The 26,539-nt window shown below is 39.2% G+C and overlaps 2 protein-coding genes across 2 annotated transcripts; one reads left to right on the top strand and one right to left on the bottom strand.

Moving 5' to 3' along the window:
* Window positions 1–2,829: 2,829 nt before the first annotated feature.
* slc23a4 (solute carrier family 23 member 4) lies at window positions 2,830–11,095 on the top strand. The gene is made up of 12 exons (XM_046394412.1): window positions 2,830–2,954; window positions 3,694–3,840; window positions 4,392–4,549; window positions 6,431–6,590; window positions 7,558–7,739; window positions 8,251–8,371; window positions 8,472–8,628; window positions 8,736–8,989; window positions 9,148–9,312; window positions 9,408–9,516; window positions 9,622–9,717; window positions 10,439–11,095. The coding sequence occupies exons 1-12, from the start codon at window positions 2,907–2,909 to the stop codon at window positions 10,705–10,707; spliced, it is 1,866 nt and encodes a 621-aa protein (XP_046250368.1). The 5' UTR covers window positions 2,830–2,906; the 3' UTR covers window positions 10,708–11,095.
* Window positions 11,096–11,266: 171 nt separating this feature from the next.
* LOC124062108 (protein FAM180A-like) lies at window positions 11,267–15,013 on the bottom strand. The gene is made up of 3 exons (XM_046394623.1): window positions 14,789–15,013; window positions 12,380–12,477; window positions 11,267–12,297 (listed from the first exon to the last, which is right to left on the bottom strand). The coding sequence occupies exons 1-3, from the start codon at window positions 14,865–14,867 to the stop codon at window positions 11,968–11,970; spliced, it is 507 nt and encodes a 168-aa protein (XP_046250579.1). The 5' UTR covers window positions 14,868–15,013; the 3' UTR covers window positions 11,267–11,967.
* Between the last annotated feature and the right edge of the window lie 11,526 nt (window positions 15,014–26,539).

Below are 26,539 nucleotides of genomic sequence, written 5' to 3'. Positions count from 1 at the left end.
ATTGGCCAGAAAGTTTTATGCTATTTAGTCGCTTATGAATTAATGTATGAAGTGAAAGTGAACTAAATAAGCTTTATTATTCATATCACTGCACTGTTTTATGTTTAAACAAGAGCAGTTCCACTGATCACAGATCAGTCAGGAATGAAAATAATGCTTGATGTTGCCTGTGAGTGCGTACTCCTCCAGCTGATCAGTGACAGACAGGCATACCCCCAAGGTCACACTGATGCAGTGCAGACTGAACGGCTCAGACTTTCTACTTTCTAATAAATTAAAAAGATACGTTGCTATGATAAAATGCGATTCTTGTTACAATAAAAGAAGTTTGTGTTGTGCAGTACTGTAAAAATATACCAAAATTTTGGTGTATGTTCCAATATTCCCAATGTTATGATAGATTTTAACCAGATCTCACACAAACCAGGAGGAGATATTTTTATTTATTTATTTAATTATCTGTGCTTGAGTTTTTAGTTCACATTTTCTCCTATTAATTTCAACACGTGCAACACATTATCCTGGAGAAGATTTCCTCTCTGCTCAGTGGTGATTGCACGCTACCCTTCACCCAATTTAAACAACTGAAACAGTCGCTCAGACGCACACACACACGTCCTCATGTGATCAAGTGCCCCTGATGTAAAAACTCAGATGTCAATGTTATAATCAACAAACTGCTGCTGTCCAGGCCAACCAGCAAGAAAGAAAGAAAACTGTTGGTTACGGTGATTGGACACACATTTATGAAGCTGATTCATGTGGACGGAGTCAGCGTTTTCATTAGCAAGCTTTAATGAGCAGATGTCATCAGTGGCTTAGCTGATTCATATTCCATTCCGTTTCCTTCAATCACTGGTTATGAAGCTAAAATGAAGTAAATACCAGGTGTCATATTTAATATACACATGCACAATATTTACAATAAAATTCTGGACTAATTCAGCTTTCCAAAAAAACAATTATTTCAAAGAATCCTGGCATCGATCCCACGTCTTCACTACCTGACATGTGATGGATCCTAGTGCAGTCAGTCACATGCATGCAGAGCAGAAGACCTCATGATGTCCCAGCTTCTCTCAGCAAGATTCATGTGAGCTCAATTTCCAACAGCAGTTCTATTTGGTGCATTTTTTTCAAGCTCCCATTCCTACTATTTAAGTTGTTCTTAACTGTCTCATAGTGTCCTGTAACTTAAAACTGCTTTTTGAATTCTGGCCAAACTGTTTGAAAAGATCATTAAATAACCTCATGTCACAGGATAATTATCTGTTTCTGTTTCAATTTACCACAGTATGAGGGTCTCATATACAAGTTATTTAAAGATAAATTCCTTTGCAATGACAGAATGGATTGCCATGATACGTCGTGCTGCGTCTCATTCATGTCCCCCTCAGGGTGAACTGCAATAACTTTGCTGGTCTTTTCCTCTAGTGCCACCATCAGGCCTACATCGAAATTTTGTCCAATATTGTAGTTTCTAAATTTATAAACATTTGATTATTAGCAGATAGTAGCATGTTGATACACTAAATTAAACTACCTGCTTAATATAAACGTTTTAGCATTGACATTGTGAGCATGTTAGCATGTCGATATTAGCATTTAGATCACCATTGTAAGCAGCTTGAATGGCGGGAGACTAGTTTTGTTTAAAAAAAAAGATTGGCTGCAAAAATATGTTGCTAGAATTTTGCATATTCTACTATTTCTAGTTAAAGTAGTTGTTTTACTCAAAGTCTTTCATATTTAAAATTTTCTTTGTGTTGTAACATGATTCTGGTAGATATACTTGACCACTGGACTGTGTACAACTGTGAACTGTATGAGGTCCATGAAATTTGTATTGCACAGTAATGATAGGTGTACATTTTTTGTAACTCCACATGCTGAGAACCTTGTAATGTATGCACTTTTAATGTATGGAAGTATTCAAAAAGCACATGATGGATTGCAGCGGCAGTAGTTTCAAAAACTCTAGCTGGTATTGTTCCACTATGTTGTAGGCTATTGCTCGATTTTTTTTTTCTTCTAAACTTGACTTATAAACAAGAGAAATGAAAACGAAAAACTCTGTGGCGGAGGATGAGAAAATGCACTGAGATAAAGATAAAAACAGCGTGAAAGTCTGAGATTCCTGTGCTGCTATACAATGAAGACCCTCTTTTGGAGCTTCTTAATTAAGTGGATGTGGGCTGCTATCAAACTCTTAATTTAAACTAATCATCTAATTTATTCTAATATTCTTTCAGGGAAAAAAGACCTATACAGTAAATTAGAAAATTAAATTAACATTTACTGAACATCTTACCCACCATCGATAACAAATTTGCTCCATGTGATAATTATGAGGGTCTGCACTCCAAAAACACATATTTGGTGTTAAAATTAGCTATGCCCTTAAGAGCAGTGCAAGAGAAGTTCAACTACACTGTGTCTTAACACTACACAGTAAACGCTGGCTTCAATCTGCTCCTTCATGTTTTTTCAGTCTTCCTGCAAAGTTCTCTTCATATGTGATACCGAAGACAGTGTGTTTGAGAGAGAGATGGAAAAGGAAAGAAAAAATGTCATACCCCATCTCAAAGGACATCTCCTGACTGGCCATAGCTACTTGTTGGTCAGCTGCTGTTACTGTTGTAATTGGGTTCACATGAGCTGCGGGTGGGATTCATTTCACTCATCAAGCATAGCAATCTTGTGTCTGAGCTCCTTCCTACTGTACTGAAATGCCCACCAAACCCCACCCCACCCGTGCTCCCACCTCCCAGCTCTCTCCCTTCTCTATCAAGCGCTTCAGTCCTCTCTTGATGTGTTCCCTCCCCTTTTGCTCATGTTTTTTCACTTTTCTGTTTTATTTGCGGGCCGAGAAGTCCACCACCTGAACCTATAAGGCTGAAGCTGACATGGCTCCCGAAAAGGAAAGTAATGGTCTTGAAGACTATGCATTTGCAGTAAGTTTGATTTTTACTTATTTTTACAATGAAATGTTTCGAGAACATTGCATACTTTAAATTTTCTTGAGAAACTATTTCTGGTTGTTTTAAAGGATAAACTAAATTATTTCAAAACAAGGTAGTTTTATTTGGTTTTTGTTCCAGCATTTCTACCAGTAAACAATCCCGTGAAAATCCAGTGACTTTATTACTGTGTGAACATGAACAGGTCCAGGCTGTATGTATCAGTATTATTTGGTAATCTCTCCTCTTATCTCTCCTCAAATCACTGAACTGGATAATACACACATTGTGACTCTCTTTTAGTACCACGGTAGAGATATGTCACCGTCAGTTAATCATTGACCCCACACAGAATAGCCAGAAAAGTAGCCTCATGGATACGCACAAATGTACTTATGTACTTGTGTACATTCTTGCTCCTCTGTGTTTAAAATCACATTACTGAACAAGTAAGTGGCACACTGTTTACTCAGAGAAACAGAAGCAGAAACTGTTCGTATTTTGTAATTTCAATCCAAATCCTGAATAAAATGTGAAATGTGAAAAAACATGTGGGAATCCATTATCAGTCTGTAATTTTAGCTTTGGACCTTTCTGCATTCTGTTATTGCTGTTTTGAAATTTGACCTACATAATAAAATTACAAAGTCACAATGTAACAGAGGTATCCGCAGCATGTCATTACTTTGCATGTATCTTTAATTGACTTCTGTCTGCTTTTCTGTCTGACTAGCTGAAGCTTGAAGGGCGCTTCTGTGATCTACCGGACACAAAACGTGGAGGGGAAACGGACACGTCCATGGAGGGAGAAAGCAACAAGCTAGCATATTGCGTAACAGACGTACCTCCCTGGTACCTATGCATCATTCTAGGCATCCAGGTGCGTCAACAAAGAGGTTTTAATGTCATGTTTGGCGGTTAGTCTACATTCATTTCCTGACTAAGAGCCTGTGTAGTTTCTGACGTTATATAATAATACAAACATGAGCGCAGTGTCACATGAGAAGCTCTGTTTGACGCCTCCTTCACAGTTGGTTAGACTTGGTTTTATTTCACGCAAACCTGATTGTGAAATTGGCTTTGGATACAGATGAGATGGTTAAGTCAGTCAGAGTTTGCTTTATGCACTTAGCAGCTCTGATTACTCAGACTTTCCTTCTAAGTCCTGACTAAGTTGTATTTATCAATTCCCTGCTCTCTTCTCCTATCTAACATTACAGTTACCATTTTTACAGCACCTGTCATGGGTCGTTCCAGGTATACACGTAGTCCACAGAACTAGTGCACCATAATGTCCAGTGTTCTACAAACATGTAGAGATCAGTTTGGATTATGGCTTAGCCTATACCTAAGGTGGACCCCCCCCCCATTGCACATGAATTCAAAACATAAACTATATGTATTTCTTGATATTCTTCTTTGCTCTCTCAGCACTGTTTGACTGCATTTGGAGGTATCATCGCCATCCCGTTAATCTTGTCTCAGGGGTTATGTCTGCAACATGACGGCCTCACACAAAGCCACCTCATCAGTACCATCTTCTTCGTCTCTGGTATTTGCACTCTGTTGCAAGTTGCTTTCGGCATTAGGTAAGGAAGTAAAGAAGATGAAGTTAATGGGCTGGGAAATGTCTGTAGGATGCTAGAGTGATAAATGTTTAGTTTCATTTGAAATAACCGTAGACAATAGATTTTCTAATCTAATAATTCACTGGATAAGATAGAAAGATAAGATAAGGAATGCAGCAGTACAGCAGGGTTCATTAAAGTGGACTTAACCATGCTTGTCCTTCTGATTAAAGAGGCAGAACAAAATATCCTCTCAGCTTTCCTGCTTAACCTCTTTTGAACTGTGAGGGATGCCAAAGTCACTGTGCAGGCTTAACCATAAACAATAGAATATTCTCCTGAGTTGGTGGGCACAGCTCCTATTTAAGGGATTATCAGAGGGAAACAAGAGCTTTTACAATAAAGGGACAGTTCTCCTGAAAATCAAAAATACAGATTTTTCCTGCTATTTATTCATCTTGATTGTTTTGGTGTGAATTGATAGGTTTTGGAGATTCTGGCTGTTGAGAAAGAATATAATAGACGTAGACAGCACTTGAGCACAAACTCAACAGTAATATCTTGTTACTTAAGACAATCCACTGATCTTGTTGTGAGAAGTTTCATTTAGGAACCAATTGCCATCTAGCTTCATTATATTCTAGTGAATGCAGGTATTGTATCTCTATAGACAATATCTCTAAAACATGGCAACTCACATGAAAACAGTCAAGATAAATAAATAGCTCTATAAGTGAGAAGAAAAATATGCATGTTTGATTTTGGGGTGAACTGACCATCTGAGGTGCTTTTATGCATTTTAACTGTGATGAGAGAGTGACAGACTGAATTACATATTCAGACACCTTCCCTTTAAAATTAATATTAGCTAAATGCATTTTGTAGTCTTGCAACGACATATTGATTTAGGAACAATAAAACATATATGATTCAGTACAATACAAAAAAATTAATTCTGATACAATAGGATTCAATGTAAAACAATACAATTTGGTACAATATGATAGTAGAGGAACACTTCTTGTTACTGGTCAAAAATAAAACAGCATTCCTCTCAGGGTTAAAGCTACTCACTATGAAGTGGTGTGCAGTGACAAAATACAGACAAAAAACTTGAAATGATCTACTGGCTCGTTTTGTTCAGCACAACTACAAACCTAACCTACATTTCGTTGGCTTGAACTTGTACTTGTGTGTGCAAACTCAGGCAGGCTGAATATTGGTGTCACAGTAGGATTAGGAAAAGAATTTCCATCTTATTATGTCTGGAATCTAGCTCTTGCTAAATCCACATACCTGGAGGTCAGCTGTGAGCAAAACAATGAGTATGTTTAATGGTACACTGTTCCAGAGAAGCCAATTGAAAACAAGGGTCATTTTTTTTGTATTCCTCATGATGGAAAAATTATAAACTCATCAAAAGGTACTTACTAGCTGTGTATCGTTACTATTTCCCCACATTATCAATGTTTTCACAAATATGCTGCTCTTATTTCTACTCATACTACATCTGTTATGATCTTAGGTGATGTGTTTGACAGTGAAGTGAGCAGCATAATGAAGATAATTACACTGCAGATGGCTTCAACACAGTTAACCTTTATAGTAGTTGGTCTATTCAGACAGTCACTCTCTCCACATTATTCAAATCAACCATATAATTGTGTGTGACAAACGGGGCTACAGATACACACACAGACTCTTGAGGTGGACAAGATAATGTGGACTGTTCATTTCTTTTCTGAAGTACCAATGTGAATTTACCTGTCAGCTAGGCTATCTGACATAACATTTAACATAATCATTTCTGAAGATGTAAATGATTGTAGCCTAAAGTCATATCTATATGCCTTCTTTTCTTCTTCTTTCTACTTCCCTGCCACTTGACATCTTTATTTCCAGACTGCCCATTCTCCAAGGTGGTACTTTCACATTGCTGGCACCTTCCCTGGCAATGCTGTCCATGCCAGAGTGGACATGTCCTGCTTGGACCCAAAATGCCAGCCTAGTCAACACCTCCTCCTCAGACTTCAAAGAGGTGTGGCAAAGTCGAATGAGAGCAGTAAGTAAACCATCTAATATTTTTTATCTCAATTTACAGCATAACTCCCCGAAATGATCTTTGTGACACCTGAAACATCATGATTTTCTGTGAAAGGTATTTTACACACATGTAAAGGGCCACTCTCCAGTTTTGAGTCTGAGCTGTATTATTCAAGTGCAGATTGGGTTTCCGGCTTGCAGCCTCTGTCTTTGGTTTATTGTTAACACTCTTGTCAACCTTTCCGGGTAACTCTTTTTAGTGAACAAAAAGACATATAACATAGTGCAGCAATAGAAGCTAAAGAGCGATATATTTCTCAGTAACTGGTAAGGGTTTCCTTTCCCAAATGTATGAGAACGCCGATCGTGTGCATGATGTTCATTGATGAGGTTCGCACCCAAGTGGACAAGAAAACTGCTTAGTAGACTGCAGACTGTGCAGACTGCTGAGTTTTACACACACTGGTAGTATGTCTGTGTTACAGTGTTGTGCTTTGAAAAACATGATTTTTAAGACTCCCATGCAACATAATGAATGTATCAAATTGCATTTCAATTGTTTCTAGTGACTGTGTTGGAGCTAAAAGTGAGTAGCCATTGTCTGATTGCTGTGTAATGGGGTAAGCACTCATTGTAATATGTGGGGTAAAATTTCCTGTGCACATTTAATGACAGTTTGAATTTTCGTTCCCGTGTGTTAAAACAATAGCAACACTCAGCTGATGCAACAGTTGAACTGGTCAGGCTGATGGATCTTAAAATGCATCATTCATAATGGTTAGTGGCATGATGGTAATGCTTGTTCAAACAGACTGAACTATAGATTATAGTTTAAATAGATTTTTGGTAGCAACAGAGAACTTCATCCCTCCAGGAAATGTGGTCCAATATTACAACACAAACAGCTGTCTAAATTAAGTTATAATGTTATTTTTGGTAACAAAAATCTGGGAACATCTTCATCATCTTACTTGTTTTTTTTTCAGCTTCAGGGATCCATTATGGTGGGCTCACTCTTCCAGGTGTTTGTTGGTTTCTCTGGTCTTATTGGCCTCTTCATGCGCTTCATTGGACCTCTAACCATTGCTCCCACCATCTCTCTGATTGGACTGTCCCTATTTGACTCAGCTGGGATCAGTGCTGGCAACCACTGGGGCATGGCTGCCATGTGGGTAAAAATTTAGGATTTAGGATGATTCTTCTAGAGAGTGCAAAAAATTGCAAATGCAAAAATTAATAGCTTATTCCAAGCCTGCCGAATATTTAATTAATGTTTAACATTTAATGTATGACTTTTAATTTTTTTCTAAATTGCAATCATGTTTGCATGTAATTAGTTTTAGACAGTAATAAAACAAGCTATCTGAAAAAAGGAGCTCATGTCATTTATATTTCTTTTTACAGAAACAACTTGTCTCATAGGTTATGTTACATCTGTTGGAGCTCCTGCATAGAATGCAACCAAGTTTTTTTTATTAAATTAATAGGCTTGAAATAAGGCCTTAATCCATTAATGTGTTTAAAGCCTATTAAAAGTTCCTTGCCAAAGAACCTGCTTAGTTTCCCTACTTTGCTTTAGGCTGGTCAGAGCTATAGCTACAAAGTAGTGCAATCCTACTGATATTAGACAATGTGTATTTCACATGGTGAACTGTTGTCTTTGTCCCTTTCTCACACAGGACCACAGCACTGATTACCCTGTTCTCACAGTACCTGCGTCACATACCTGTGCCCTTTCCTATGTACAGCAAGGATAAAAAACTGCACATCTCCCGCATCTATGTATTTCAGATTCTCCCTGTATGTATTAAAATAAATGGACTTTCTTGTTGTGTCTGTCTTTGGGATCGAGATATATGAAATAAATGATGCATTTTGTCTTTTTTGTTTGCATCCGCAGGTTCTACTTGGAATCAGTTTGTCTTGGCTAGTTTGCTACATTTTGACAATCTATAATGTACTTCCTACTGATCCACACCAGTATGGTTACTTGGCCCGCACTGATCTAAAGGGGGATGTTATGAGCCAAGCTCCCTGGTTCATTTTTCCATATCCAGGTAGGAGATTGTCGAACTGTCACTTTTTAGACTGAAATAAGTTAATAGAAAAAACATATTGCAAGCTATATCTGTTACCTTATGTCTGAATGCAAACTTCCCAATAGGTCAGTGGGGGATGCCGACTGTGAGCCTGGCAGGGGTGGTTGGCATCTTGGCTGGGGTTATTTCATCGATGATAGAGTCTGTAGGGGACTACCACGCTTGTGCCAGGCTTTCTGGGGCTCCACCTCCCCCTAAACATGCTATCAACAGGGGCATCGGCATTGAGGGACTGGGCTGTCTGCTGGCTGGAGCCTGGGGTACAGGAAATGGTACTACTTCATACAGCGAGAATGTTGGAGCCCTTGGTATTACTAAGGTAGGCATGAGTGCCTATGTGTAGGATAAGAAGAAGTTTATCCTGTTTACTCAATTTGACACATTAATAGATAAGCATAACTTTTACTCTTAGGTTGTATTGATGGTGTACTAATACAGACAGTTTCAGGCCTTTCTTTTATTCTTTTCTTTTTGCAGGTTGGCAGTCGCATGGTGATAGTAGCCAGTGGAGTCCTGATGGTTGTCATGGGGGTGTTTGGTAAAGTGGGTGCTATATTCACCACTATCCCATCACCTGTGATAGGAGGGATGTTCATGGTTATGTTTGGTGTCATCTCTGCAGCAGGAGTTTCTAATTTGCAGGTATACACTCAGCATTAGTATATGTATAGCATCATAATTATAGCATGAATACTGTACTAACCTGTTCTCATGTGTTTTTCTCCTCACATTTTCAGTATGCAGATATGAATTCATCTCGAAACATTTTTGTTTTTGGCTTCTCGATGTTCTCTGGTTTGGTTATTCCGAACTGGGTATTGAAGAACCCAGATTCTATTGCTACAGGTACATGAATAAAATTTTACTTTATAATCTTATTCATGAAAAGCAAAGTACTTTAGCTTAATTATTTTAACAGAGGTTTAACTTATTCCATTATGTTGTTTTCAGGTGTGGCTGCACTTGATCAGGTTCTTTTGGTGCTTCTGACAACCAGTATGTTTGTGGGAGGATTCTTTGGCTTCATACTAGACAACACAATTCCAGGTATTTTCTCAATGAATTATAATATTGAATTAACTTTATTGACTGATGTTTAAATAAATCAATGACCATAATCTAAATCCTCATCTTTTAAATTGTCATATTATCATCCTATTGACAAATCACATTATTAAAATATATAATATAAATTAAACTACTAAAGGGAATAAACTTATTTTATTTCAAGGCGGATTGACTATAAGTGCTGGGCTGCTGAGTGTTAGGTGATTATCATGACAATATAAGGGACATTCCACAGAAATTCAGTGTTAAATGCAGTTCATGGTTAATCATCGGGTACAACAGGGTACTCTGCTAAAATTTGGTCAAGAGTTTCAAATAGTGTCATCACCTGATAACTAAACACCAACACTAGACAACAGAAAAAAATAAATAAACATTAAAGATTTTACATATATATATAAAACAGATATGCTTTTTTGTAGCAAAATCCCTCATTATTCAGTGGTTTAAAATTCAATTAGGTAGAGGACATGAGACTAAATTTCCACTGAAGGCTCAGCTTTATTCCAAATATAATAGTATTGTAAATGTAGTAGGAGAGGAAGGCCAAGACAAAAATGTTCCTGAACATGATGCAGCATTCCCAAGCTTTTTAAACAAACAAGCAAGTCAGAAAATAACACGAAAGCACAATCAGTGATCTCATTCCTTCAGGAGGCTGTAATAATATTGTTTAACACATATAATACACATCCAACAGGATCAAAGCATGAACGAGGCATCTTGGCCTGGAACAAGGCTCACGAGGATGACTCCAGCAACACACTGGAGAGTGGGAAAGTCTACAACCTTCCCTTTGATATCACCTCTTATGTGTCCTCTTCCTCCTGGCTCTGGTACATGCCTTTCTGCCCTCCTGTTGTGTCTACTTCCCTGAATGGATGCAAGGTGGATACTAATACTTTGGAGCCTAAGCAGCCACTGGAACATCCAGAGCCTTCACAGATCGTCATTGGAGCCGCTCTGTGAGTGGTGTACTCACTTCTGCATGCCATTTTGGGAATTTTCCACAAACTGTACATCAGGGGCAGCTGACTTTGGACCTTGTATCTTTTTTGTCAAAGGCACTGTGCTGTAACAACATGGTGCAACATATATCACATGGCCTTAGAGTGACATTTACAAATAACATCTTGCATACGATTAGCATATGGAGTTCTTTAGGGAGACAGTTGGGTACACTATATAGACAAAAGTATTGAACTGTTTTTCAGGGGTTGGGGTTGGTGTGGGCCCTCTTCCTTCCAGTGAAGGGTAATCTTAATGTTTCAGCATACCAAGACATGTTGGACAATGCTATGCTTCCAACTTTGTGGCAACAGTTTGGAGAAGGCCCTTTTCTATTCCAGCATGACTGTGTCCCAGTGCACAAAGCAAAGTCCATAAACACATGGATGGATGAGTTTGGTGTAGAAGAACTTGACTGGCCCACACAGAGTCCTGACTTCAACCCCATCTGACCCCTTTGGGATGAACTGGAACGTAGATTGCGAGCCAAGACTTTTGGTCCAACATCAGTGTCTGACCTCACAAATGCTCTACTGTGTGAATGGGCAAAAATTTCCAAAGAAACACTCTATCACACTAAAATCTTTTGGGAAGCCTTTGCGGAAGAGTGGAAGCTTTCGTAGCTGCAAAGCTGTCTACATATTTAGAAGGTGATGTCACAAAGTCTCCTTTGGTGCAATGGTGAGGTGTTCCAATACTTTTGTCCATATAATGTATCTATCTATATCTAGGAATCTATATTTTCTTGAAGACATTTTTTTTCGGTACACTAATCTGACATTCTCATAGAGCATACACTGTTTACTATTGGATAGAACCAATAATTTCTTTGGTTTAAAGCTTGAAATTTTATTGTTTTCTTTGATTTCACCATGTGATTACAGACAGGTGCTAGTGAACAAACACTGAAAAGACATGTGAATGTAAGTAGATCCATGATGTTTAGTTAGCATTAATCTGACTATAGTTTCATTCATATATTGTCATTTATATACCTCGTGTTTAAATTAACTTTGATGTGACAGTCAGTGTGTTAATAATTGCATCATTATCAGTCCATGCACTTTATCTATTTGTGGCAGTTTCTTTACCTAACAGCTTCTTCACTTCTGGGCTACCCTCTGATCTTAATGCATATTTTTCAAAAAAAAAAAAAAAAATTTTTTTTTGTTATGTACATAGTAAAGTCCATCATGAAGCCACTGCATAAGAACAGTCTGTTTAATTTGTCCCTGTTAGATCCTGCTTAATGGCTTTGTACAAACTAACAAAGGACTCTTCCCAAACATCTCGTTCATGCCCAGTAGTGGAATTGACAAGCTGCTGGGTGGTGTATACCAAGGTCAATAGGGTGCGTTCAAAATCGTCCTGATGTAGGGGACCAATTTGATTCGAAAGGTCAGAGATGAGCCTAAATATGTCTGTTAGCTTCCTGGGAATGATCTCCTCACAGATGACTTTCAGGTTTCTTGTCTTGCGAAGTGAAGCCAACTCAGCATCTTGTACTGAAAACTCTCCACTGGCCTCAAAGTGAACCCCAGACAGCAGTACCTAGTAATCAAAAGAACAAGAAGAAATGATCAGCACTCACAACTGAGGTTTATTCATTGGTTTTACACTTGATTTGTCTCACCTCAAATAATAGATGAACATCATCAAAGGAGTTGTGGAAGGTGGAGTTAACCACATTTGCCACCCCTTTTTTTGCTCTGCTTGCTGCTGGAAATAGGGCTTGTGGGTAAAGAGAGGCAGACAGTGAGAATGGCAGGGAGTCGCAAACCTCTCCTTTCAGATTTCATCACATGTTTTTGTCTTGTGTTTTATTGCTGTGGAACAAAAATGCTTCTTGAATCAGTTAAGTTGGAATGACAGGCAAACCACAAACCCTTAACCTGTTAGGTACCATGAAATGCAGGTTTTAATAGTGTGCTGACATTTTGGTACGTGAAACGCAGGTTCACTGTGCTCGCACCACAATGTACTGCAGTATGATATGCACACTGCGATCTCTGACCTTACAGATGACTTCTCTCTGCGGGTGATCAGACATGAACTCAGACTTCAAAAGCAGCAGAAGAATCAAAGGCGGAGGAACACACGGATATACAACAGGCTCCAGATGACTTCGATATGTTGTGTTCTGGCTTAGCTTTTCATCTTCATTTTCATAGCATTCCTTACACCCATGATTTAGACTAAGTTGTTAACCTCAGAAAAACTTGAGAAAACTCACAGGCAAAAACCTTCCATCTCACTTATGATGAGTGCATGTCGGTGTCATTTTCATAGACAGTCCTTGAATAGTACACAGTCACATTACTTAGATGTGCTCTCTTGCCTCTGCTATTGCCATCACCAAAAGAAAAAAAAAGCATAAACAATCTGATTAATAACAAGAATCTACACCCTTGTTGTTAACAGTTCTGACACAGTGCTGTCATAGTTCTGTCTACAGCAGTGGAAAAGTTTGGAGATCCAGCCTCCAACTCAGTGGATTGCCAACCAGTGTATAATGCTGGCAGAGTGGCTAGAAGGTAAAGACAGAGGGCACAGACATAAAGAAATTCAGACCATTGTTTTCACTCTCCAGTATCTCCAACATTTTTTGCTGGCTATTTTATTATGAAATGGACTGTGTTTGATGTCAGTTTTGGAGCTCAGGCAGTTAAGATTCCATGTTTGTATAAATAGAAGAAAGATACCGTAGCTGTAATGCAAAATTAGAGAGATTGGGACAGATAGCATTAGTAACTGAAATGGACTGTGTTTGATGTCATCTATTTAATCTGCAGCTGCACAATCAAAACCATTGAACCAAAAAGTGTTTGTGTGGAGTCTAATCTGGAGTCAAGATGTTGTGACCAGCTCCTGCACTATAATATAAAGCGAGACAGAAGTTTGGAAACACAATTAAAAATTCCTAATATCTAAGCCAGAGTCAATTACCCAACTGTTTATGTCAGGTTCAAGTGCAACAAGATGATGATATTTTAATCGACTTTTGCAGGATCAAATAATGCACACAAGTCAGCGATCATGTTTAGATAATGATCTCCATTAATCTAAGTTCAATAAGGCCAAGAAGAGCTTGCACTGTTTTAAAGAGTGCTTTTTCTTGTTAGAGTTGCTGAATTTCTGTAAAAAAATCACGAAATATTCATTTGATCAATATATTTCACCATTTTTGCTCATCCTTCCTCCATAGAAACGAATTGTATTGTGTTTACATTTGGGGCCAGCTTGAACATATCCAAAAATCATGCACATCAGGAAAGTGCACACATAGCTCATATGTTTACCAGCTGAACTCTGTATCAAAAGAATAACAGAGGCCAAATATGTGGTTCTGATGAATCCAGCTTTTTATGATGAAGTGCTTCTTACTGCTGTTTGTGCTTCCTGTTCATAGAATCCATTGCCAAAACCAGAAAATGTAACCATCTTAGGTGTTTTACCTCAGTCATCAGTGCATTTTAATTTCTGTTCTTGTCTGTGGTGTTTAATGAAAGAGCCACAGAAGAACACCTATCAGATCACAAAAGATCACACCTGATTGGATGAAAGAAAATCCCTGACCAGAGCAAAATATGATCTGACCCAAAAGATGCAGCATTTACACCGGATATGTTAATAAGATGCAACTGTTTTGTACTGGATTCTGCATTACTAAATTTAGGTGCTACTCTTAGCATTATCTTGAAAAAGAAGATGGGCTGCTCAAGACAGAGCAAGTTCAGTGCATGGAGGAAGACTACAACAAAGTCAGCAAGATAAATATTCTGTCATGTCCAATACATGTAATGCGGCATTCCTGTTTCAAAACTATACGTGTACATTATTACATTAATATTTTTTCTGGAAAAACTTGAGAGTTTGGACAGAAAATAAAAAGATCAGGGACACTGTTTTTCTGGTTTAATATTACAGCTTAACAGCCAGTCAATAGCCAAGACTAATTTAATCACAGTTCTGTGAAGGCCCATACACAAATTGAAATGCTCCTATTCTGCATAAAAATAAAGAACTTCACTTCAAGGCTTACCTTTAGTTTGATGCTGGGTGACACCTGCGTCGATGCAGCAGTAGAAAAACCCAACGATAACCATCCTCCAGGGCAGCATGGTGGCCTGATTACACTCACAAAGTTAGATGCATGTAACTTCCAATGCTATGTCTCTGCCTGTTAACATGTAGGGCGCCCCTCTGCTGCATTTCTTTCCCTTCTCGTGCATCTGCAGCCTCACATAACATCAGACCGTACGCTGACTCCATCTGTCCTCAGGACTGTGTTTTCTCCCCCCCCTCCATCCACATCTGATCTCTCTCTCTCTCATCTCTCTCTTTCCCTCTCTCTCTTTCTTTTGGCACACCTCATAACTGGACTCTATTTTAATGCTTTCAGCTGGTTGTCATCAGGTTTACAGACACTGTTTTCCCTCCTGTTCTCACCACCAACAGATATGTTATATATGACACCTCTTGTCCTTTGTCTATCATCAAGATCCTTTTCATGTCAAGCAGAAGCATTTTACATTTCTTCCATTCATTGTTCATCATCTGCGTGCTTCACACAAGACTAAAAAAATTTAGGATCGAGTGCTGTGCTAATGGAGCTCAACAGTTCATCCAGTTGTATTATATATCAGCTCAGCAAATCATGGACCCATGCCAACTATACTGTCCATAGTCATTATCTGTCACTGTCGTTTACAGTCTGTTCAGCTTTTGAAGCAGCTTGTCATGTTAGCCGCTCTGCGTTGAACACTGATGCGTTCTTTTCAACTAGCCTAGTTATCTTGGTTTATTTTTGTGGGTTGCAGAACTGATCACATTTACTGTGGCCTTGCAGCTGTGTTTATATACCTGTAAAGTCAACGTTAGCTTTGTTTTTACAAACAGCATGGTTCCTCAGTGGGTTGGAGTGTATGTGATGGTGCCAGGATGACCACCGGCAACCAGCTTGGTTTGTGGTCCTCTAGAGGACAAATGTGGAAAGTTCACACTCCGTGAACAAGAAACTCCGCTAAGTGATTATTTCTAATTATGTATTACACGCACCCCAAGCGCCGGACAGAAAACATAGGCAGAAACCACAAAGAAAGACTTTGTTCACTGCTTGGCACAGACCACATTCTCCACAAGACTGAAGAACAGTTAACCAAAAGTGCAACCATATAAAATAACTTATTTGTTTTTTTTTTTGTTTTTTAACGATTATTCATTCCATTTGGGAATACACACTGTTGCCAGCATGTGTGAACAGCACACATTTACATTTTCTGGAGGTCACTTCCATGCATATGGCCCTCAGGTACTCAGAAACGTTTCTGTGGAAGTCAAAACCGGCCAAAGCTGTGCCTCAGATGTGGCGGTCGTGCTGCTGCAGAGGAATGCAGACCCAGACTGTGCTGAAACTGGCAAGAGAACTGTGGCCTCTGCAAAACCTCCAAGAACTACAGCTCAAGAGCTAGAACAAACATATTATTCTTTCAATGGGCAAATCGGGTGAAAATGTTATTCTAGGCTGCATCTCAATTCATTTCCTTTTCTTAAACTGGTGTACTTACTGACTTACTGAGGAACTCAGAGGTGAATACAGCCCGAGGTCAGGAATGGGTTTGTGTCTCTGATAACACTAGGTGGATGATCAATTGGTCTGTGATAATGGGTCAGTAAATATGATCACAAAGGCTTGATAAAATGTCACAATAGAACTTCTTTAACAAAAAGTATGTGGGCAGTGCTGAAGGGAGTGAGGTTTAAGGCAGGAGGAAGGCACATGCCTGCCGACTGACAGCAGTTGTTACACAACAGAAAAGAAAAATGTTCACATAGCTCTGAATTAAATCCTGCAGCATTTTTGCACAATTTCCCAATCTTTGGATTAGTCAGTTTATCCACTTTCTATGTCCACTTCACCAGCACTCGCAGGAGGGCCTCTTCTGTACAACAGCGTTTACTACTAGCATTGCTTTTACTACATTACTTTTTTTTAAACAGTGTCAGGAAGAAATAAAGCATAAGGAAGAAGACAAATGAGAATACAGGAGAATCCATCAGTAGAGCAGCCCAGACTATGACTGTTTAAAACTTATTCAATCAGTAATTTCCCTCAAATCATGAGCTTCTAATCCAGTGTTTCTCAGTGCTGGTTCTGGGACCTCCTGCCCTGCATGTTTTAGATGTTTCCTTGCGCCAACACATCTGATTCAAATGAATGGGTTGTTATCAGGCTTTTACATGACAAGCTGATCATCTGAATCAGGTATGCTGGAAGAGGGAGACATCCAAGGCACGCAGGGCAGGGGTCCCCAGCACAGTGCCTTGTGAGGTACAGGACCTTTATGCTGTATCACCCAGGGCTCAAACCCACAGCCGTAAACACCCAGATCAAGTCATGATATTGTTGAGCTCCCTGTGAACTTCTATGGCTTCAAACTATGATTTCAAACTTGAATTAAAAACCCAGTTACAGAGAAACAATTTCTATCCAGACAACACAGAGCTGTAGTTTATTTTTTCAAAGACTGATTGCTTCATATGCATGAATTGACTGATTGATTCCCATGAGGATAGTATTCAAAATATTATCAAAAATTCATTGTGTGGTCCTCATAGTAATTTGCAACATGTCTTGGACTTTGATGGACATGAGACACACCCATCTTGGTGTTTATTTTGTTTGTGTTGTTATTATTGTCACTGTTAAGGTAATATGTCTATTTACACTTACAACTACATTATTTTAGCAAGGTAAGCATGGTTTAGTTGAGTTCTGCTCACACCGGCACTTTGGGGCAGCTCAGGGGTCCTCTGGGTCACAACACAGGAGCTTGCTCGCATCCCCTCAGTGTACCTGAGTAATCTACAACATGCAGAAATGTTGCACTTACGTGCACCTGTTGAGCAAGAAGTAAAATAGATTCATGTAAACCCATGCACACCTGGAAGTCCCTCTTTGTATCTAAGTGTGCAACAATGTCTAAAAATTTTGTAGCAGGAGATTTCTTACAGTTTTTTGAGAAAAGCAGAGTGATGGACAGCTCCATGTGTCAGCGTTATAGCAGAAGATAGATAGCAGAGTTACCCGGTCGCTAATGAAATCATCTGACAGAAACAAAAAAACAAATAAATAATCACAGTTTGAATCACAGCACATATATTTTTAGACAATGATTATGCGAGTACTTAAATACTATATGGCAACAGAAAGTAACAGTTACACATCAGAAAACAAATCAGATTCATCCATCTTCAACAAATATAGAATGAAGATAGTTTTAGAAAATATTTATACTTCTTGATCTTGATTAGGCAGAGCATACAGTATGATATGATGTTATGCGACCTCACATATCACGCATGTGATATTGTATTTTATACACTGCACAGAGAAACACAAGTATGGTGTGAATTTTCTTCCAGTTTCAAGAACAAAGGGGCATTCCACTAATTCTACACACACATGCATCCTATATAGCTTGTGAAAAACTGTTGTCTTCTGTAGCATATCCTTGATGATGTCACTTAAATAGCAGAAGTCCTGTGTTACAAACTGTGTATGGGGTTGATAAGATGTGGCCAATTATCAGGCAGGATGGTTCTAATAACAGACATTGTGCTTAAGCTGTTGTATTATGGGAAGGACGCAGGGAGTTTGGAACCCAAGCTAGGGACTAAAGGGACTGCTGCTTTTTCAGATCTATTTCTCATAAACCTCCCATCTCAAAACACACAATGCAGCATGCAGAATAAAAAGATGTGCCTAACCATTTCGATACCTAAAATCTGTAATAGCTATATGTTCCCACTAGATGGCAATATATATCTGCATTAACTTTCATCTAGACTGGCTCCCTGCTTCAAAAACCAAATTAAAGTTTTTAACACAGGAAAGTGGTGAACTTTGATTTTGAATTTGAACCTAAATAACTTTCACACAAACCTGGCCAACAATTATATCTGTAACTTTCACATCAACACACGCCATTTTCTCTGCTGGTGTTTGGAAATATTGTATACAGCATCCACAGCCTGGGCAGTTGCTACTTCACAGCCTGGTGCTCCAGACGTCCCAGCTTTTTCACAGACCATCTGTCAGCACGATGCAGAAGTTGTATTGTGTGCTGCTCTCCTCGGGCCAAACACAGTTTATGATCCGTTTAGCCACCCTCCCGTTTTTAAAATGATACTAACATCTCATAATTTCTGACTTCTGGGACGCTCTCCCTGACCAAATCTTTGCTGGCACAGGGACGCGTCACATACTGTCAGACCCATTGTCCATCTGTTCCTCATAGACGCAGAACATAAGAGCATAGTCATGGCTGTAATTAGCTGCACGGAGAAGTTCAAAATCCCCACAGACTGTAGTCTGAACATGACTTGTTGGGGCAGTCCGCATCCAAATCGCAACCAAAAATAGCATTGTGGGAACAGGGCAGACCCTGGATTCTGGACTGGACACAGTTGCCTTACTTTGACAAATGACCTGCGTTTTTGCATTTTGGATTTAAGTTGCAGCAAATATCCAGCCATATCAGGATATCAAAACAGCAACTGCATGGTTTTAGACAGTATTTTTTCTTTCTGACAGCTAAATGTGAAAATAATTCAATGCACTTGAAAATCAAAGCAACATTGTTTAACTATTTTACCTGAAATAATAGCTTCAAAATCAATGAAGAGTACAACGCCTCTGCCATTCCCACTCTGCTCCCCAAATGCCTGTTCTTGCACTACGTAACTTAGGTGGGCGGATACAATATTCCCCAAGAAGTGAATAAAACTTCACAGTACTATATACACTATATATACTATACTATGAAGTACTTACATTGCTTGCACAGCAGCTTTAAACCACTTGGAGCTGAGGCTGGGAAAGCTGGCAAGGATGGGCAGCAGAACCAAAGCAAGGAGGCCAGGGAACCAGGTTCAGCAGCCTCTGCACGCAAATTTTGATTTTATATATATATATACACACGATATACGTACATTTTATAGTAAAATATTCAGCCTGAAAACAGAGACAGAGCCTACCTCATATTCTGAACCCATCCGGCCTGAATCCCCTTCTTATCTCTGAATCTCTGAGGATGACAGATGAGACGTCTGCACTGGCGAGGCCTTGAATGTGAATCACTCAAATTCAGTTCTTGCGATCTTTGTTTGAGTTTGTGTTTACACTTTTATTAGAATATACAGTGCGTGTCTGCAAATCTTCAGCCACATCCACAATAGTCATTTATGTAAATCCAAGGTCTTTTGCTCCTTTCCTCACATATCCCTCTTCCTGCACACATCCCTCTTGATCTTGTTGAGCTTTTGTTTCCTCCTCCCATCTGCCTCAGCCTTGACATATATGCCATCTACCATCCATTGCGTTCCTTTGAGATCAGAACAAAGAGATACAGAGCACAGACAGTCACCCAACATGACACACAAAATGTTCTTTTTCAGTGCTGTACAGGGAATGCACCAGTTAACAACCACCTCATTTCTCTCCCTTTGAAGCAAGTTTAGTTCCACTTCCTTCTCCTAGTTAAGCTGTAGTATTGGCACAGTAATCTAGGCAAGTGACCGTGGGGCTCTGTTTTAGGCTGCAAAGACTCTTGCAATTCAAGGCCATTATCTTGGGTAAAAACTGCAGGTCCTGCTGGGAGCTGGGAAATGGATCTGAGTCTCACCCTACCAAAATCGTTCTTTTAACTGTTCTTTCAAGCTTTCAGTGCCCCTAAAACACAATACCACAAAGAAAAAGAAAAGAAATGCTTAGTTACAGCCAGACTGAAACTGTTTCAGATTTTCATTTTGTTTGTGCAGCCATGCACACACACTCACACAAGACCAATAAATGTGAATACAAACTAATTAGCTGCTATGAGACTGATGTTTATGTTGCTTGAGTTTATTTCACAGGATGACCAATATCCTAATGGACCTAAATTTAAAGTGAAGTTACAATTAAGGCCACTGAATTTCTGCTCTTTCACAGGCTGATGGACATTGTATTAGCCCCCTCTAGCTTTTATTGTCTTTTTCTCTGTCTTCTCCCTCTAATCCACTTGACTGAGTTCTCCCTTTCTTTCTTTTTCCATGTTCCTCCTCCTTTTTAGCTTTGCTAATAGCATGGCAGAGGGAGAGCAATGTCTCTCTCAATCAGTCCACAGCTCTAGGCCAGTCTGAAACATTTCACCAACTACAGGATGGATTGAAATGAAGCTGAAATTTAATACAGATTTTCACAGTCCCCCACTGACTTTGGCAACCACCTGACTTTTCCTCCAACATAAGGTTGACATTTTTGGCTTTTAGTAAAATGTCTCAGCAACTACTGGATAGATTGCCATGCAAATTGTTTCAGACATGCTCCCCTCAAACCATAATAACTCTGGCCATCTCTTAACTTCTCATCTAGTACAATCCCCAAGTCCAAATCTCAGCATGTCCAATAGTTTAGTTCCTGACCAACTATGTGCAAGGCATTCCGACTCAGTTGTACTTTAGTGCTTATTAGAAAATATAAGCATGATGACATTCTCAACCAAATCTTTGGACATGGTAAACATTATACCTACTTAACATCAGCATGTTAACATTGTTATTGAGAGCTTGTTTGTACTCTGATGTTAGTATTTAGCTCCAGTATATTTTCTTTTCTTTTCCTAGGATGGTGGCTGAATGACCAACTCTCCTCTGTCTCTGACTGGCTCACCCTGACATTCTTACCCTTACAATAACCAATCATCACTCCTCATGCCTACACTAACCCAACCAATTAAGGCAACTACCACTAGCTGATCAGTGGCACAGTAAGGTGGGTTGTTCTGTCACCACCCTAGGAAAAGGAAGTTGGCCTCCCGCATATCCTCACAGTCCTGCTTGCCTAGGTGTATAGTGTTATTTCTTTATGTCTTGTTCTACTATGTGTTAGTCTAATGTAACATCTCTCTTTCTGTGTGACAGGTCTGATCTTGGACTAGAAAAGGAGAAGCTTTATCTTGTCAATCTGAGGACTTTCTTTCTCAGTACCTCATCACACACAAGAAGGCAGCTAGTTCAGACTTTCTTGTGTCAGTATACAGGTAAGAGTTCAAAAATATTTTTAAGCCAGTGGAAATGGGTAATAAATGTGAAATGATTGTTTTCGCAGCTGTGCACTTGGTGAGTGGTATGTATAGAACCAGGCAAGCTGAGCTCAAAAGGGGGGAAAAGGGACTCGGAGTGTGCTGTTACAGTGAACAGGACACGTTAGGCCGTGGCGTGCAGGGGAGATGAGATGAAGGTTACTTGTAGGTGATTGATGGCGCTGCCTGCAGCGCAGTCAGTGAGTAATTGACCTGAAGTCATCTGAGTTGTTAGTATTGAATCGAGCATCTGTAATGAAATCATAGACCCAGGCAGTGTTAAACGCAGGGATCCGGTCGTAATGCAGCCAGAGTGATGAGATTACTGCTGCACTCATGTTTCATGTCCCTGTCTTTGAGTATCATGGTTGGACTTCAGTGGAAAACACACAGAGATACTAATATCCTGTAATATACATATATATATATGTATATATCAATTCAGTTCAATTTTATTTATATAGCACCTTTTATAATCAAAATTGTCTCTGGCTGCTTTACAGAAACCCAGAGCCTGAACCCCCGAGCAAGCTGACAGTGACAAGGAAAAACTCCCTTTTAATATGAAGAAACCTTGAGCAGGACCCAGCTCACAAGGGAGAACCACTGCTGATAGTCGGCTGAGTGAAGGAGGAGAAGAAGAGGTAGACAGGACAGAGATGAAAAGAGGGATGAAAGAGAGAGAGAGAAACATACATGCAATAAACATCATTCATCACAAAGGACAAACATGACAGATTGTTTTAATTGGATTGCTGAAAGACTGTGTATTGTATAGAGTATATTTGTTTTTTAGCTGATATGTTGTTCAAGTTAAATGAACTACAAAACCATTTAATGCAGTGATCTCTGTATTAAGAAGGATGTAGACAGTTTTATATCACTTCTTTTCTCTCTCTTTATCGTGAGCATGTTGTCCATCTCTCTTACTCCCTCTCACTCCATCTGTACTTGTTTCCTTTCTCTAATCTGCATGAATGGTGTGCTTGACTGTGTAGTCTGACCTCATAAAGAGCTTGGACTGGATACTTTTGTCTATATTGTAAAACTGCAGTATTCTGTACAGTTTGTATACACTGTAATACTGTAATACTGTATCAGAAAACAAAATCTACAGTTTCACCAAAGCATTTCGAGGTAGATGACTAATGAAGACAATGCTGTACATAGATGACCACACTGGCCTTTTGCCAGGACACATTGTTTTACTGGAATTAGAGTTGTGCAGTCTCAGGGATAATTCCTCCATCACATGCAAGAGAGTTTCAATCAAAACAACCTCTCTGTGTACGGGAATGTCGGGTGGGTGGCTCGACCCTTCTGTGGTCTGACCGCCAACTGTGTCACGCGCTAAATGGAGAATTGGGTTCAGTTTGCAAGCAGGTATTTAGTTCTTTATTGTATTTACTGAAAATGACCGGCGTGAGTAACCCGTTAAATTTCATGGCCTCAGGGCAGCAAACTGCTGCACATCCACCCTTCACTTTCAGCCTTTCTCTAACTCAACTATTCTCATATGTGGTGGACTGTGCATATTTTATACATATACAAGAAACCATAAAAATGACACAAAACAAACCATGTAATCTACAAATTACAGAGTACATATTGATTTAGCAGTATAGCAACACAATAATACTATAATCAGATGGACATGGACAGCAAGTCTCCCTGAGGGTGCATGAGCTGATTAGTCAACAGTGTGACTAATGGTTTGTCAAAGGTAGAAACAAGGATATGAGCAACACATTGACTGTAAGAACAGGAGCTCTGAACTCTAGTTACACCATCTCTGCTGTCCTGGCATGCTGGCAGGAACAAGATCAAGTGCTGACTAAGTGGGGCAGACATCCACAGAAGTGTATCACATAAAGAGACGAATAAATATTTTCACCAGGCTTCAAACTGAACTGAAATGAAGAGATCTCACTTCTAGTGCACCTTCACTCAGCTGCGGGAGATACAAACAGAAGAGCTGAAGTTTGCTAATAACTGACTCCGAATTGTTTGCATAGCTTGTGTGTAAGGTAAAGGCGATGATGCAACATATCAACTTTGTACTCTTGCACCCTTCAAACACTGATGACAGAGAATGTAACTGAAGCTTCAGTGTTTGTTTAAAGACAAATATACATACAATGATTTCATTGTGTAGTCTCATCTGCTACAGAATCTCATTAATCACTACACTTGGACTGTTGGTTAGCTACAGTCTTAAGTGTTTGGAATTTAAAGTGGGTGGAATGCTTGGGATAATGATTTCAAAATACAATGTATTATGAAATGAGGGCCAGATTATTGAGGTTCCAGTAATCATGAAGATTTTATTTTATTAGAACACATTGTGTATGTGACTCAAAATGCACAAATGAAGCCTGTTATTCTGTCTTTGCCTTAGAGCACATTTATAACTATACACAATGCAATTACTTTGATTTCACTATTTTATCACTACCTTTTGCAATTTAAAAGGATGGAGTAGCTCCTTAGTACAGTATCATTAAGGGATTCCTGTATGTTGTTCTGGCTCTAACTGTATTTGTTTTGGTTGCTCAATTAACATTCTGTGGGGAACCGTGACATTTCCTCTCTGACTGTATCTACATGGACATTAGCAGGCCCAGAGAGCTGCTCTTTTTGAGGGTAGTGAAAGGTGATATGTGAGAGCAGCTGTTTGGTCTCCACAGCTTGCCTGGGCTGCCTCCCAGCAGCTGAAGTGTGTGTGTGTGTACACACATGTGGATATATGTTACAGAGATCACATAAATCAACCAGTCTGCTGAGGATCACCCTGTGTCACTTTGTTGTCAAACCTGAGCCATGCTTTTTTTACTTAACATTTTCCTTTTTAATTTTCATGACAACTCGTTTTGATACATGTACAGAAATTTGACACACGTGTGTCCTCCTGCCTTCTGTGGATGTGTCTTTGAGCATGTGTAAAACATAGAAGATTTAATGATGGAGCTGCTTTAATAGCCATTTAAATGATTTAACAACAGTGTCAGCGTGTGTGCCTGTTCGAAGTGAATAAATCCATTACTAAGTTGCTGTAGAATTTGTCTCTGAAGAAGTCTGGAGGAAGTAGTTACACAAGTTTCACTGTCTGTTTAGACACAGACTGCCATGAAATCCAGACCTTACACTGCTTAAATCAAATTTTGCCACAGCCTGACTTCCCTCCAAGTGCATGCTGGGACAGAGTCCAGACCCCTGTGACCATGAAATGGAGTAAGTGGGTAAGAAAATGTATAAATAAAGGAATTAAATTTTGCCGCATGTGTAAACGTTTTTTTTCCTTTTGTCTGTAAAACCTCAACATGTTGGAGACAGTGCTGGTCAGACACACAGAAAACAACTGAGAACTTGAAATCTGTGTAAATGGCTACTGACAGTATCTCTGCAGTAAAACAATATACTGTAACCGTAGCCACTGATAAAATCAACTTACTTCCAACTCACAGCATAGCACTATGTATTCAGTGCTTGTATCTCCATCCAGAGCAGTATGGGAACAAGAGTCAGCCACACTAGTGACTCTCTGAGGCTGTAAATGCTAACTTCAGCATGAGAACATGCTCACACTAACAAAGCAACAAATGCTTATCATGTTCATCATCTTAGTGTTACCCAGAGTTCAACATTAATGTTTCTTTTAACTTGCCTGGTTAGGCAATACTTTAGAAATGTACTTGCCTCAGTTTTAACTTGCCCCTCTACAAATTGTTTGGTTTGGTTAGTTGCCCATTACCTTGAATGAAGAAATGACAAATATTATGATGGATACTTCGACGAGCCATGTCGGTGTGGTACCTGGGTCAATCTCATTCTTCTGTTGAAGAGCAGTCGTATGCAGTGCATGGCAACATATGGACACACAATGCATTTGGTAGTCAAGAATTCACACACCAGTTATGACAAAGTTTCCCAGAAATGTCTAATAGGATAAAATGATGAATTAGTGATAATGATTTTACATCCAAAAGGTCACAGGTCAACTTCTCTGTGACATCATAATGTTTTCTGTCCATTATTCATGGATGTAAACCACAGCTGGTTTGGTGGATGGAGGCATACAACTACGACTCTAGTTGGAAACACGAAACACTGTGGCAATCAGTTTTGTGATTACCTGACTGGCCTCATGTTTCATACAAGAACCGGCAAAGCACCGGAGGACGGGTTGTGAGCCGGCCTCTTAGCTGCCATGTAAGCACAATGCTGTCAGCTCTTCTTATGGCACTCCAGTGATGTTTTTTGGAAAGCTGGTGTAGCTATTTCAGCAGTCAGTTGTGCTGCCCTTCCTTTAACACATATTGATAAATATAAAAGTGACTTCCATATAAAGAAGAAATTTTAAGTTGTCAAGACAATCCTTTGAGATCAGTGCTTCAGTAAACAAATATACATATTTTACTTCATGCATTCCTTGCAATTATATTTATGACCCTTATTTCACAGTAATATCTGCATCACCTACATTCATATCTGTATCAGTTTAGTGGTGAAAAGAAATGTCTTCATCAAGAGAAGACATAGTGCATAATGTAATGGAAGATGGAAGATGGAGATGGACTGTCAACAAAATCATTCCAGTTTCAGTACTGTAATCATTTTGGTGTGTGTGATTATTATAAAGATATTTGTGTTGGAAAGTCTCAATTTTC

Source organism: Scatophagus argus, chromosome 7 (genome assembly GCF_020382885.2).
Source record: "Scatophagus argus isolate fScaArg1 chromosome 7, fScaArg1.pri, whole genome shotgun sequence".
Classification (NCBI taxonomy): domain Eukaryota; kingdom Metazoa; phylum Chordata; class Actinopteri; family Scatophagidae; genus Scatophagus; species Scatophagus argus.
The sequence above is the reverse complement of the archived record's forward strand: the minus strand, read 5'-3'. Positions and strand labels throughout refer to the sequence as shown.